This window comes from Malurus melanocephalus, unplaced genomic scaffold, assembly GCF_030028575.1.
Source record: "Malurus melanocephalus ecotype Western Australia unplaced genomic scaffold, MMel_1.1 scaffold_94, whole genome shotgun sequence".
Classification (NCBI taxonomy): Eukaryota; Metazoa; Chordata; class Aves; order Passeriformes; family Maluridae; genus Malurus; species Malurus melanocephalus.
This window is the reverse complement of record NW_026623326.1, coordinates 1,575,027-1,590,653: the sequence shown is the minus strand read 5'-3', so window position 1 is coordinate 1,590,653 and position 15,627 is coordinate 1,575,027. Positions and strand designations below refer to the sequence as shown.

The 15,627-nt window shown below is 39.6% G+C and overlaps 1 protein-coding gene across 1 annotated transcript in view; it reads left to right on the top strand.

The window, feature by feature from the left end:
• Positions 1–15,627, top strand: part of MYLK (myosin light chain kinase) — a 190,639-nt gene that overhangs the window by 70,509 nt on the left and 104,503 nt on the right. The window contains exons 3-10 of the mRNA XM_057368573.1: positions 2,676–2,883; positions 4,534–4,582; positions 6,247–6,412; positions 8,156–8,321; positions 10,624–10,660; positions 12,515–13,089; positions 13,880–14,083; positions 15,159–15,293. Of these exons, the coding sequence (XP_057224556.1) occupies positions 2,676–2,883; positions 4,534–4,582; positions 6,247–6,412; positions 8,156–8,321; positions 10,624–10,660; positions 12,515–13,089; positions 13,880–14,083; positions 15,159–15,293 (1,540 nt within the window). The remainder of the gene's footprint in view (positions 1–2,675; positions 2,884–4,533; positions 4,583–6,246; positions 6,413–8,155; positions 8,322–10,623; positions 10,661–12,514; positions 13,090–13,879; positions 14,084–15,158; positions 15,294–15,627) is intronic.

The following is a 15,627-nucleotide window of genomic DNA, read 5'->3' as shown; positions in this document are numbered from 1 at the left end:
AGGTACATACATAATGGTCTACCAGAGTTTGAGGGGTCAGCTAAAAATSGCATTGTGTGGCCAAGAGGGACTTAAGGATATTTAACAACAAAATTGAAAAAGGAAGGAAGGCATTTCCCATTGTTTTGACCTCAGTTGTATCCTGGTACGAGTGATAGAAGGTTCATACTTGGGACCTTTGAAGCTGGGTTGCACAATTCAATGAAATCACCAGAAGAAATTATTCTGAACTGGAAAAAACAGTCAATATATTATGTGATGTGTAATTGATGACTTTCATTTGCAGGCCAGATCTYAGCAGCTGTAAACAGATATGCCTAGGCTAATGCTAGTAAAGAGGTTGTGATGTGAAGACAGAACCACTGAAAAGGTGGTTCTGTCTTCACATCAGCTGAAGTGCTCAATTCATTTTACTTCTGCTAACCCTAACCCTAACCCCACTTACTTGCTACATCTGTTTAAAAAGCATTTTGCCTCAAATATTTCAAGTAAATCTTAATATCCAGTGAAGCAAAAATCAGGGATAGTAACTCCATTCTAATAAACTCTCTATCTTTGGGTAAATCATTTAATCTCTCTGTTGGTTTCTTAATCTAGAATGGAAAGATGGGTAGGAGGGCATTGACAATGTGGTAGTATGAAACAGTTATTTGGTACAAGTCACTTCCTGTGACAGTGAGCATATTATTAGTAGTTACAGTATTGTAACAATCTCCTATCGATGCGTAACAACTCCCTTTTTCTGAAAATGAAATAAGCTGAGAAAGATACTCCTTGGAGTCTGCACTCTGAGTAAGCACTAAATCAATATGCTGGAGTAGGGTGAGGGGTCTGGGAGGAGCGGGAGCTGCTGTTTTTCAGAAAGCCCTGGAAAAGGACATGGCCACAAAGAGCTTTAGAAAAAATGCTGTGGCATTTTTAAACAGGAAKCAGCTCCCCATCGTGCAGGATGCCACAATTTGTACTTCATGGAACATGGCATTGCTTAGTTAAAGATAGACTCAGAAGTGGAAACTTTCTCCAGCTTATTCAGCATACTCAGCTCTTGGCAAATGTTAATATCCTTAATATTGAGTAAGTAGTGCCAGGGAGAAGAGGTCACCASATCACTGGCAAAATTAATTTGTCTGAACTGATATCCAAAGATTTAAAGGGAASAGAAAAAATTCTGACAGCTGTAGGTTAAGCTTCAGCAGATGAGAAACCCAGCTGGAGTGAGGTGGGGCTGGATTAAAAATGAAAGGTTTTTTAAAGAAGAGAACCTAAGAATGGGTATGGTTGGTTGGCTAAAGATTGTAATTTGGAAAGTAAGAGCTGTGCAGTCAGAAAAAGCAGAGMTGAAATGAGTATTGGCAAGTGAGAGGAGAATGCTGGGAGGAATTTGCCCAAGCCACAACCCAGCCTTCTTCATATCAAGACAGATCATCAATATTTTGCCCACCTGGAGGCTGAAGGGAGTTCCTGCTCAGTTGCCAGAAGTTGATATGTAGTTCAGAATGCAACATTGCTTCTTTCCCAGTGAGCAAACACAGCCATGACTATTACTCATCCCAGCTCATCTTGATCCACTCAGTTACTTCATGACTTGCAGSCAAAGGATCAAAGAGTCAGAAGATGGAGAGCTGACATATCAGGGRGGATAGGAAAGAAGTACTGCAGTCAGGAGTTGTGATGACTGGGCAGGCGTGCTAACAATTAACACATTCTAAAGTGACCCTCAAAGAGGATGGCATTTCTCACAAAGCAAAGGAAGAACCTTTTCCTGAATAGTTTTTATTTGGTGAAAACTGGTGTATGTTTGTTTTCCCATTTTTTTTCATAAAAGAAAGTCACAGATTCTCCTCAAGTTTCAACAGCTCAGTTTCAAATCAATAACTCAGTTCTCAGCTACATCAGCAGAGAATCTGCCTGTAAATCTGAAGGTATCCTTAATGCCATAGCAGGCAGCGGTGTACCAATATGGCTGTTATCTAATGAGAACAGGACTGGTTCATTTTGTTGAAAATTCTGCTTTTGGGTAGACCACAAAGCCCTTGAAGTTGAGCTGTGTGTTTGTGTGACTCTTTGTAGGTGCTTGTAGTCCTCTCCCACTGTAACATGAGAATCACCCTTAATGATGCTTTCTCAAATTGCACCTCCTTATCTACTGCTTTTAAAGATCAAGACAAAATTTGGTATGTGTCTGCATTTTTTGCCTGTATATTGTTGGGAGCTACAATATCTCAGCACATTTGAAAACCAGATGACTGYGTACAGATTTCATTATGAGCCCAATCCTTGGCAATCGTGCTAGAAATATATGATCCAACAGCCTTGCACTCTTGCATATTTAGAGGTGTAGTAGCATTACTGCCTCTTTTTTTTGAGTTTCTGAGCGCTGGGGTGTCAATTTTCCTCATTGGCACTGTCACTGTGTTTTTGCAGAAAAAAAACATTCTAATGGGAATTTTTTCTGCATAAGTATCTGCCTGACTAGTCTTATGATTTTAAGTTTGGCTTATCCAAGAGTTTTTTTCATTTCATTATCTTCTGCCATTTGGCTTGTGAAGCATATGTCTTTAACAGCTCCTGTGTCRAGAACTTTCCACTGCATTGCTAAATGTCCAACATTTCTTTTTGATATCATCATCTGTTAAGTTTACCTTCTTTCTCCATGCTCTCTCCCATCTTTCCAGGTCAGAGGCTACCCTGAGCCGCAGATCACATGGTACAGAAATGGGCATCCTGTCCCAGAGGGAGATCATTACATCGTGGACCGCAGCATCCGCGGTGTGTTCAGCTTGCTCATCAAAGGTGTGCAGGAAGGCGATGGTGGCAAATACACCTGCGAGGCTGCAAATGATGGTGGGGTTCGGCAGGTGACTGTGGAGCTGACAGTGGAAGGTAAGAACATCCTGCTGTTGCTGTGATAGTTGCAGGGTTTAAGTGAAGGAACTGTTGTTAAAATGGTTAAAATCACAACTGTRCACACGTGCTTTCTCATTGACTCCAGGGTACGGTTCGTTAACTGCATTTCACGGTTTAAGATATTGTMCAGGGGACTACATGTCTACAATTAGATAAAGTGTGAGTTCTGTTTCACGTGTGGGTGATGATGTGCAGGTAACAAAAGTCCTGGCTTTTAAAGACTTTGTTCTCTACTTCGCAATTTTCATGGAAATCACCACTCAGGACAGAAACTGCTAAGCTGCAAGCCTGGTTGTAATTGCATGCTTGTGTCACACAGCAAACAGCCAAGATCAAACCCAGGAATTTTTAAGAGCACATCTRCATATTAGATAGTTGCAAACTGCCAAATTTAAAATTTAAAGAGTGTCTCAAAGCCAAGGAAGGATTGAAATCAATTGCACTGCTTCTCSTCTTGCAATTTGGCCATCTCAGAGATCTGCTGAATATCAAAACCTCTCAGGTGCCAACTTTGTGTTGAATTCTTCTAGCAAAGAAAAAATCTGCAGCGGTCCTGAAACAGTCAGTGTTTGTTTTTATTCAGAGTCAAAAACTCTAACAAATATCTTCAGAGTACGTACTGAAATATGCATAGATCTGGCATGATTGCTACTGCCTTCTGTTGCAAAAATTAGGTTAAATATTTTTTTCCTCTCATTTTAAGTTGGGACAATTTCATCGTTGACAATTTACATGGAGGTGAAGGATTCTGTTTCTATATCAAGTTTTCAGACCTGGACTCTGCTGCAGTTCAAAATAACTTGAGGGCAGTACCCARTTACTGAATTTCTCAGAGTTTAAGAATTGTAAAATCCCTTTATGCATCAAGATAAAAAAGCAGAATTTTTTTCTGTTCTCAGCAAAGATAATCACATGGGTCTGACTCCTACTTGAAAAACGAGTGACTGAAACATGATCTAGTCTTTCCATCCGTATGGCTGTCCTGTCTGACAGTGTTGTGGGCTCGTGTAAGGCTCTAGAACAAGTGTTTTTTCACAGCCCCCGAGCTGTGAGTGTGATGCTGCGGCTCCTGGTGYTCCCCGGGTCGGGCTCTGTGTGCAGCAGATGGCGCTGGGCTCCCGCCGCATCTCCCTCCTGTGCACGACAGCGAGAGACGAGCTCTTGTGTTATTTACAGCAAAGGTGGTTCGGGCTAGCACAGAACTAAAAAYCCAACCCGAGTAAAGGCCGGCCTCTTTCACACTTTAAAAACCTCCGGCTATCATAACTGGAATAACTGGTGAACTGTAGAAATTAGACACAGTGTTTCACCTCCTTCTATCTTAATTTGAAGTGCTGGTGCGCAGTAGAAACACAGTGTTTCATTCACATTTAAAAAGTATTTTTCCATGAATAATCTACAGTTTTGTTACAATTGAGGCTTGGGGTTAGACAATAACTCTGCTAAAGTTTGGTTTTGAAATCGGAGAGCCTAACTTCGAGCTGCAGAATATACTGTTGGTGTTGCATTCCTTCTTTATGTTTCAAACTGGGAAAAATGCATATTTTACATAGTCTTTAGTAGTTGTAATTCCCAATGAACTTGACAAAACTTCTGACTTCCTGTCTTTTTGTCYTGTGCTTACAGGAAACTCCTTGATGAAATACAGCCTGCCATCCAGTGCCAAAACCCCTGGGTAAGCAGTCTACTGGTTTGGATATTCTTAAACAAACACTTAAATATATTTTGGTAGGAAAAGAAGTAAATTTACCCTTTCTAAAAGTCTCCATCTCTCCCAAGCAAAATAGCTACTGTGAGAGCTGCTGGCTTACAGAATGGATGAGGCAGTCAGGAAGATGTACAGCTACTGCTCCTGCATACTGACTGAAGAATTAATGTGGCTAAAAAAGAGATCACCCTGTGATACCCAAATATTGCACCCTCCTCTGCTGTAATATTGGACCCTCTTCTCTCTGCTCTACAATATTGAAGAATCCTTCCCCACAACTTCCATGACCCATAAAGCTGCTGGCCAGCTGATTTTCTTTTAAAATGATATGTGTATAGAAATATGAAGTCACCATCTAAAGATGGTCACTAAAAGACTTTATACACATTTATGTTCTTCTTTAGTGGTAGTATGAGGGAGATGACATTAAAAGCTGTCAGAAATTTAATGATATGATAAAGTGATTTTAATTTTAGCATGTTACAATCACCCTTCTCTCAATACTTTTTGCTGGTCCTCTTGTCCATGTAAAYCCTTTCATTATGGTATCATCTCTTGCTTAGAAACCTCCAGCTGCCTATATGGCAACCACCATGTCTTGACAGCACCTTGGACTAAGGCGATGCRGTTTCTGTTAGTATCTGACACCTGGTAGGAATGATGAGGTATTGACACATCTTACTTGCATGTGGTAAAAGGCCATGTGGAAAAGAAGGCCTTGAAAATGGTTCAGTATGCTTGAAATTAAACATTAAAAAAAAAGAACCATCTGCCATCTGTTAGTGTGTCTCTGTTGTACCAAGGCTTCAGAGCAGAGTGAATGTGTTCCCTTTGACATTAACAGGCCTGAAGTTGCACCTTTTTGGGTTTTTTTGTGCTATAATGCTGCTTGGTGTTTTATGTTTTATTGTTGTGTAACCATTTACAGTTTTGGACTGCAGTCACTGATGTCACTTCAGTTTCATCCCACATGTCATTTCCCAGCTGTGCCATGYAAGTAGAGCTGGGCATTTAGAGTGATTCACCAGGGACAGGTGTACTTTGGTTTTGCACCCTCTTCCTGTTTGCTTTGCAAACATTGTAGCATAGGAGATTACAAATAAAAGTCTTCCCCACTCTAAGAATATTTAGCAGGACATGTCAGAAGTGTTGTGAAACCAAGGTGCTGATTCGTAAATCAGAAATTACTGTGTTGATTGCACTCAAGAGCAAAACAAATTACATGACAAAAACCTGTAAATAATGAACAAGCATGCACAAATAATCTATTAGAAATCAACTAAGAAACCGAAAATTGGGAAAATGGAATGTATACAGTGTTTCCTATCTTTTGCTTTGCCCAGCTCTGCTTACAAACTACTGAAATTGTCCCCAGGATCTGTTTTGTGTATGCCAGAAGGAGGGTGCATAGCATAACACTGTTTAGATGCATGTGGAGTCAAGAAAAGTCATCACCAGCATTTCCATTTCTTCCGCTGGCCAAGAAAAATATTGTGGAACTACACTCTAGCTTGCCACCAATTATATACCCYTGTTGGCAGACCACTGGTCTAAAATGCTTCCTGACATGTGCTCTAACCACAACAGCTTCCAGCTCTTCTGTAAAACCAGAATATCAATTGCCTTTCCAGGGGAAGACTTTCTGTTCCATCTGTGGAGCAGAGGCCAAGCATCTGGGGAGAAAGTCCACCCAAGTTTGCTACAAAACCCAACAGAGTTGTTGTGCGTGAAGGCCAAACAGGCAAATTCTCATGTAAAATAACAGGACGACCTCAGCCTCAAGTAACTTGGTTTAAGGTATGATTTCCCCAAAAGCTTAYATTTTCCTTGTCTTTTGAAATTTTGTGACTTGAAAAGATGAAATACACTTGACAGTCCAAATTATCATGGTGATAATTTGCATCCAAAGAAAGCCATATTTGTCTTTTTTTATGCTGAATAAACAAAAGATAATAGTGTTCCTTCTCAGTCTAAACTTCTCCCTTATGTGTCTCATTGTTGAAAACATTTCTACAAGCAAATTTGAAAGCACCAAACTAGATACAGGTTCCATTAAAAAAATACCAAGTGTGGGACATACTTGCCCAAAGACCTTACTAAATAGGTCAGGGAAATGGACAAAGGACAAGAAATGAGAGCATTATTACCAACTCTGGTTTATGGGTAGGATCTGCAGGGATTTAATGCTTTGACTGTGGTTACAGAGGGGTCATTGACAGCTGTGAAAATTATAGTTACATTTCCCAAGTTCCAGGTCAATGTGATAGACTTCCTTTTCTGTACCATTCACATAGGATTTTACTTGTACATTATATTGAAGATGATGCTTGCAAAGAAATTAAATTGATTTTAAAAGAAAAACAATGTTTAGGAGTTAACAGATATGATTGGAGTTTGGCATGTATGACTGTTTTTTGCAAATTAAAAATGAAAAATTCAAGGTAGATGAACAGCYGTTCAACTGTTTCAGTCTGGCCTCTGCTAAAACAGTGGTAGCAGAAAAGTGTCTGCCAGAAAATAGGAGACATAAAAAGAAGACTTCAGACCTGCAGTAAAATTGGGAATTGTGAGTATCTATTGTTTACAGAAAAGAGAGATATATGAGCAATATTTTAAAATCATTAGACTATTGAAAAAGCATTGAAGTCTTAAGTCCCAGTGTTCCCTTTGTGCATACACAAGATCTCCAAAGCCATTTTTTTATTTGTAAGGAGAGATCTTTCAGGTGATAATTAGGTATTACATTAACCAGGCCATTTTTACTGAAACTTTGTATTTTAGAGGATTACAGTTATTTTCTTTTACTTTGGAGGATCAAATATATGACTGCTCTGATGGTCTGTAAACACTGTGATGTTTCTTAAATGTTTACTGACCAAGTAAAATTGTAGCTTGGTAGGCTTTCCCTCCCTAAACTTAGGATGGGAGAGACTGTGGTGTCTGATAGCAAGGCATTCATTCTTAATGGCTGCTGCTGAAGAGGAAGCACTGATTTGCTCACAAGTGAGAGTACTGGTCAACTGCTTTGTAGAATTTAACGGCAAAAATTGTCATTGTGATCATCTACTCTGTGTAACGCAGAGCACAGAACTACACCCATTGCTTCCTGCCTCAAAGTCATGTATTTGGATGTAACTCCAGTGTAGCTATTGAGGGATAGAAAACTGCTCTCCAGACTGGAAGCTTGTGCTTAAAARCATTTGACTTCCTGGAACAAACATGAACATAAAATTAGTTTGAGCCCACATACAATGAAAAGAATTTTTTCTAGGAATATGGGTATAATAAACAGTGAAAGGTCAAAACCAAACTGAGATGAGTAGGTGGCAAAATAGAGGGAAAAGAAAGCCTCCTGAAGATATGAATTACGGAATTCTAGACACAATTTACTGTTTTGTTTATACCATGAGTATTATTCATAGAAGGAATTTGGCTAAAGGATAGGAGAAAGGCATTTTGACCTAATGTTTTACTAAAAAATTCTTGTTCTTCTTCTCTTAACACTAGCTACTGTCTCATGGTGTCTTGTGGTATTTTCAGGGTGACATTCAGTTACAGCAAAACGAGCGTTTCAACATGTATGAGAGAACAGGCATCCAGTTCTTGGAAATCCAGAATGTACAGCTTTCTGATTCAGGAATTTACACGTGCACAGTGGTGAACAGTGCTGGGAAGGCATCTGTGTCTGCAGAGCTCACCGTTCAAGGTACAGCAAAGAGTTTGCAAGAAAGAGAAGAATGAGCTACAGACATTCCTCTAAAATACTTCTGGTTATGTTCTCAATATTCACAAGAAACATTTACTTTTTCCCATTATTTTCCTCTTTCCCTCTCTTCATTAAATGATGCTGTGGTAGTTTGAAGCATGCTACAGCTGTAAAGATGTTGGTTCTGTGGGGAAAAGCTATCCAAGTGCTTTGTAACAGCTTTCTTTAAAAACACATTTTCATTTTTACTATGACTTTGGCTTCTGTGTTTTCAACATATATTTGAATTTCAGCAAATGGAAACCTGGCACTTGTCATTATAATCAGTTATTAATTTTGTATTTGTTTAGCACGAGCACCACATGTACATTTATGCCAACTCCCTTATAGGAAGCAAAACTGTATCCATATTTGTAAAAATAGAGTAAAGGAGCATAATTCTAAATTGTAAGAGAAAAAAACCCAACTAAATAAGATTAAAATTCAGGCTTCTCAACTCCCAACCCTGCCTATTTCACTGCTTGTTAAGGAAAYAAATGTCTTTGCATAAGTAGGATGTCCTATTCCATACATGCATTATCATATACAGCTCATTTYGCAGTTTGAGGCTTCTCAGGGTGCCCTTTGCATCAGACACAAAATCATACAGCCTTCAGCAAGCACACTAAAGAGGAAGTTCATCAGTCAGTGGGTAAGCAGTCACTGGACCCCATTAAATGATTCAATCCACAGCTGCTGGCTTCAGCTACAGTCATGAGGTCAATGGGTTGCATATGCACCCAGCAGTGAATTTTTTTGTTCCAAGACTTTTAGTTTCATATCAATGCTGTCACTCTGTAAGGTATCAAGAATATAAATAGCAAGTGGATGTACATTTGGGATGCTCAGAACYACAGCTAACCCTTCTACAAATTAAAGCTGTACTTTTTATCTATGAGTTCCAATCTCATGAAGCTATTGCAGAAGAACCTTCTACAGTTTGCCTGTTCAACAGAGGTTTTACAGAAAGGGCTGTTTTTTTTCAATAAGCCTTTTATCTAAACATAAAACTCGATATCTAATTGCTCTCCCTGAAGTGGTGAGCTTTCTGTTCTGTAATGGCTGCATCTGCCTTGAGAGATGATGCAGGACTGGGGTCACAAAGTCAGTTGTGGTATTTGTTTGCTTCAGATACTGACCACATCTCTGAATAATGTGGGCATTCTTTCTTGGATTAGTGCAGGYCAGTAAAAAGGGCACTCTTCTGCAATGTTCTTGATTAATTGGATGATTCCGCTTACCTGACCACAATATATAATACCTAATTCTTTCATTATCAATTGAATCGGGTTGTTGGAGCTGCTGCAAAATGTCAGCAGACAAACAAGGGGCTCTGAAGTACTACATTTTCTTTCAAAGACATGCAATCTCATATATAGATACTTTCCTCCAATAGCAATATTTTTGTCCAGAGTGGAAGGTGAAGAGGGAGGAGGAAATGTTCTTTTAACTGACTGGGTTGCATGATATTGTCTTGTCTGAAAGCATGTATGCAGCTTCTTTTTCTGCATTTATCCAATCTTTTCAGTTTTAATTTTTGTATGTCTTTTACTGTTTATTGACAGGTTTATTGAATTGATGTCAATGAGATTTTTTCCTCTCTCACTGCAATTTGCTTTTCTGTGTAAATAGATTCTTTTGGTCACTCTGAATGGCATGGCAAGTCCGAGCATTTAGGTGTGGATTTTTGCTTGCAAAACACAGTGGAAATCAGGGTATYATTCATCACATGATTTCATCTTTTCCCTGAGGCAGAGACTCTGAAAGCATTTTTATGGAGTGCTTGTTGGTGACTTGAAAAATTTGTTATCTTGCAAATTAATTATTACATGTCTTTCTAGTGTAGTTTGTAGTTTCATAGCTGACAGCTGTGTAGGTGCAGCTTTGATCTGACCAGGAGAAAACAAATTGCATACTGAAATGTTAATTAGGGGGTTATGGAGAGATGTGGTTAGTGTTTGATCTACAATGGTATTTCTCTCCTCACAGCTATTTATTATCTCACACTGTCCCCAWGAGAAACAAACACTCTGAAGGTTTTTGAGAATTCATGGGGGATTACAAATCAGGAGACTGTGGGCAAATATGTGCTCAGTTTTATCAAGGCAGCTGATGAGGCACCTTGRCAAATCAATATAGCTCAGCTATAGTAATAATATAGCTCAGTTCTAAAGTATATTTTTTTGCTTTAAATCCTTCAGCTTTATGGAATTGTGTACAGCACTTCATGCACAAGTTACCTGTTTCTTCTTTTACATTTCAGGTCCAGATAAGACTGACACATACACTCAACCACCTTGGTATGTTTTTACTKGAGTACTTTCTCTGACTATCTAATTGCAGTGCACTAATTTTGACATTTAATGCATGAGCTTTCCTGATAAACTGATACATTTTTGGGGGGGTCAGTGTGTATTTGGAAGTTAGAAAATGTTTGCTTGGAATAATATTCTCTCTTGATGCCAAATTCAGCTGTCCTGGTAGACTCCTATGACAGGTGTGGTAGCATTATGARGTATGGAGTTCTGGTCTGATTCAGGAAAGCAAAATTTATATGGTTTTATGTTCACTGTTCCCATGCAGCGAAATATTTATATAATCTGGAAAAGAAACCTGTGTGAGGAGAAATTATATGCTGTACCAGAGGGTAAAACTTCCTTTTTGGAGTTAACAGTSTGAGTGCACCTTGTCAGTACTGAGCTGGTTGTTCTTTCCTGTCATAAACTAAACATGGTATGGCCATGGCATTTGCTRTTGTCTGAAAATACACACAAAGTAGGGATAAAGTACCATGAAAGAAAAAATTAGTGTTTTAGATCTTTATCAAGAATTTTAAAATTAAATTACTACAATATTTTAAAATTATTTTATAAAATTACTTTTCTTCATGAATGGAAAATGCAGGAAGGAAAAGTTCAAGGCTGTCTGTGTAAGACAYTTTGATGAAGGCCAGTTGCTTTACAGTCATTGGGATGTTTAATTTGTCCTCACATGCCCTGGGTGAGATTTCAAAATGGCATGTTCTCATTGTCCTAACTGCAAAGTGGAATTGAAAATACTGTGCTRTTCTGTTTTTCAGATCTGTGTGATTTTTAGGAACATACTTGGAAGTAAGTTTAGTGTAAATGAAACTGCAGCATTGCAGGCAGAACTGCCCATGCATGTGGTTCTCCAGAGCAGTTCTGCATCCTTCGTCATTTACTCCTAAAAAAACCCCCAAAATTTGTAAAAGTCTTAGAGTTGTAAATGCAGATCTCAAACAGTACATCTAATGCTGGCTGAAGAAAGTACCCAAATAAATATCCCAAGTCTCTCTGAGTGAATAAGTTAATGGCTCCAGGTAGAGCAAAACAGAGCTGGGCTAGAAATTACTGCTCTTATTTCAAATGTGTTCCAATTCTGCCTTGGAGTAATACTGTGGAAATGTGAGACACAGACATAGTGCTCTACAGCTAATTGCTTAGTGACCAAGGCAGTCAGCTTCAATGAAGGAATCTTAGATTCAAGTCCCCAGTTAGTCAGATACTCTTGTGCCCCCAAAGTACTGAGCAGCAGCTCCATCATAATTCTGAGAAACTCTACCTAATAAATCCATAATTGATATTGTTACATTCACTCAAGCTTTTTTCCAACACTCCTTCCCCCTCCCCTAGACTCTGGTCAAGTTTGTTATCAGCCCCCTTTAGAAATTACCTAAATTACGAGACACCGTAATTAGAAGTAGTAAAATCACTCAACAATTTACATTTTCATTTCCTTTTAAGGAACTATTCTATGTGACATTTTGAGCTGTAATTGTACATTACCTCAATTTATTAAAGCATCAAGTAGTGTTACATTGTGGTCATTCAGATCTCATGTGATTACTTCCCATCTAAAGCAGTGTCTGCAAGGTTAATGTGTGACTCACAAACTATGTTAGAACGTGGGCAGTGGATTTGTATCCAGAAATTCCTGAGTTGAGATATTGTCTGTGCCCTGATTGTATTTTATGAAGCTTTTCACTTTATCTCTTTCACCCATRTTCTTGATCTGTGTTAAAGAATCTACAGGGTAATCAGTTCACCTTCTTGCTAAGGGCTTACATATCATTTCTGATATCATTGAGTCTTTATACAGTGTCATATATCTCCAAACTTCTCATTTTCCTTCAGCATGCCATCAAAACCAGCCACATTTTCCGTTAAAGCTGTTGAACATTCAGAATCCAAACAGACAACCAGCAATGGGATTGCTAAAGAGCTGAAATCCAGCAGCACAGAACTCATGGTTGAAACCAAAGACAGGTTGTCAGCAAAGAAAGAGTCCTTTTACATCACCAGAGAAGCCAAAGAAAGTAAGCAAGGACAGCAACAAGAAGCCAACACARTGTCTCCTCAAGAACATAAAGAAGRAAAAAAGGGACCTCAGGTCTTGCAGAAAACTTCGAGCACCATCACACTACAGTCTGTCAAACTGCAACCAGAAGCAAAGGCAGAACCCCCAGCCACTTCCATCAGACAGGGTGAAAACAGGAAAAGGGCTGTGCAGCTCCTGATGTCAGCTCAACAACCTTCACCTCTGACAGGGCACATCAGTCCCAGGACTAGAGAAGCAGAAAACAGGTCTGGAGCCTGGGGGACTGTAATGGAGGAGAAGAGGGAGTCCCTTGGAATACCCCCTCATTTTGAGAGCCATCCGCAGAGCCTGGATGCAGYAGAAGGCCAGGAGATTAAATTCAAGAGCAAAGGTAAATGAATGAAAGTTAGCAGAGCCTCTGTGGTTAGTTAGGTTCCCCTTCTGAATTGGAAAGCAATTTCTTCTTCTTTGAAAGTTGTTCTCCTAAAGCCCCTGTTTGGTAAGGAAGTACAGTCCCTATTGTAGAGAAATAAGGAAATCATCCAATTTTTATTGAAGCCTGAGAATGCCTTTTCATTTGGCTTTGGATACAAAGCATAAACTCTTCTTTGCAAAGACAAGGTGTCTGCATGGAAGTTACAGTGCAACATCCCTAATGCACTTTAGTAACTAATCCAAGAAAATTCTCCTGAGAATCCTCTCTGCAGATGGTGACCAGGGTTGCTTTCACTGCTCATGCAGCCTCACCTCAGGCAGGTCCAGGACGGTATCATGGTGACTTTTGAATATCTCCAGGGAAGGGAAAATCCACAGTCTCTGGGCAACCTGTGCCMGTGCTGAATAAAAACCCATTTGTGYTTGCACAGAAYCTTCTGTTTTTCAGTTTCATGTCCATTTTGTCTGTGACTTTCAGAAGAACAGTTTTTATACAAAAAAATATATGGTTTTACATGTTACCAAATATTTGTTATTTTAAAAGATGGACTGACCAGTAAGTATTAGAAGACCAGAAATATCAAACTGTCTTTCTGACAACAGTTTTGTGTATTTTCCATTAAGATTTTATAGAATTATGTATGTTTAAAGTGTACCTAATTTGCACTTAAGTAAATAATTGAATTATACTAAATGACACTAATTATGAAAACTATTCATAAAAGTCCAAATGTCTGATTGTCTAGTTTCAGGGAAGCCAAAACCAGATGTGGAGTGGTTGAAAGAAGGTCGGCCTATTAAAGCTGGAGAAGATTTCCAAATCTATGAGGAAGATGGAATTCATTGCCTGTGCGTAAAGAAAGCCTGCTTGAGGGACAGTGGATCTTACAGCTGTGCAGCTGTCAACTCCAAAGGCCGGACTTCCACCAGCTGGTTGTTAACTGTCAGAAGTAAGTAAGCTCTTGTGAGCCCATGTGCATTTTGGAAACTGTGGCTGGGCTTTTTTAAACTGTCAAAGAGTGGTTGRCTACATAATTTTTATTTGACTTCTCAATGCAGGTTAATTGTGATTCCTAMCTCTGTGRATAATGTGGTGTGAGATAGCTGGCAAGTCATTTTCTGCATCAGTTTCCCTTCTGACGTATTGGTTTTTGTTGTTTGTGTAGCTAAAACCATCTCAATAAATGTTTTGTACACAGGGAGGCATATTGTCTACTCAGGTTTCCTRTTAATGTTGTAGCTAATACAGGCTGTCAGTGGGTTTATTGTTGTTGTTCTGCATTTAGTTTTTTTTAAGTTGCTTAGCATTTCTACACTGCAAATTTGAAATGTTTTTTTGAGTACAAACCAATTCTGTGCAGTGAAGTGAATAAGTAGAAAAAGGAAGGAATGAGAATTGTGTTTTKCTAAATTCAAGAAYSTGTACCAGTGACAAATTATTTTAARCTTGAAGGCACTGTCTTATGGTCTGGTTGAAAATTTGTTGGCTGTAGGAAATCCTGTCCTCAATTCTAACATTTTCACCTGGTTTTAAGTTTTATTCTGAATCTATGTTTATGCAATTAATCTCTGTTTGCTGTGCCTGAAGTTAAACAAGGGTACCCAAGATAATTTCTGTCTGTCTTATGAGAGACCTATAAACTGCATTCTTAAGTCACACTGTTTCTCTTTGGGAAAGGGAYTGGGAGAAGACAGACAAGGAGAAGAATTATCCTTCCTCTTCTTTGTGCTGAGCTCTCTGCTAATCTGCTACTTCTAGTGATTGGCTGCAAATGGTGGATTCTGGCATAGAAAATCCCTACCTAAAACAGAGTTTGAGGCCTGGCAATGCCGGCCTTGGAGATGATAGAATAATTCTTCCTTTATACCAGTCCACTGCTCAAAATAATTTCTGTCCCCCAATAAAGCATTTCACTGTGGTTAGGCTGGCCATGTCATCTACGCATACTTAGAAAAAGGAACTAAGTGGTAAAGCTAATTTCATCAATTTGGCTTAAATGACCTGTTTTCATTTTGGTTTTAAAGGGCCTAAAGTTGAAGAGGTCGCTCCRTGCTTTTCCAGTGTCTTGAAAGGATGCACTGTGAGTGAAGGGCAAGACTTTGTGCTGCAGTGCTGTGTGGGAGGTGTTCCTGTGCCTCACATCACATGGCTTCTCAATGGTAAGGACTCCCCTGCTCTGCAACACGTGCATRAACGCACTGACACCCCAAAGCGCTCTAAATCACCCCTATACAACCCCCATTGCGCCTGAAGAAAACCCTTTACCTGTGAAATGGGCAAAGGCGGTGTGACCAGTTCTGTGCTGCCGCAGCTCTGCAGCGAGTCCAGCAGGGTGTGCTGGGGACACGGCTGTGCCCGGTGAGATACCCGGGCTGTGTCACACAACTGTGCTGCTGCTGGGGACACGGCTGTGCCCGGCTGAGATACCCGGGCTGTGTCACACGGCTGTGCTCAGGTGAGATACCCGGGCTGTGTCACACGGCTGTGCCCAGG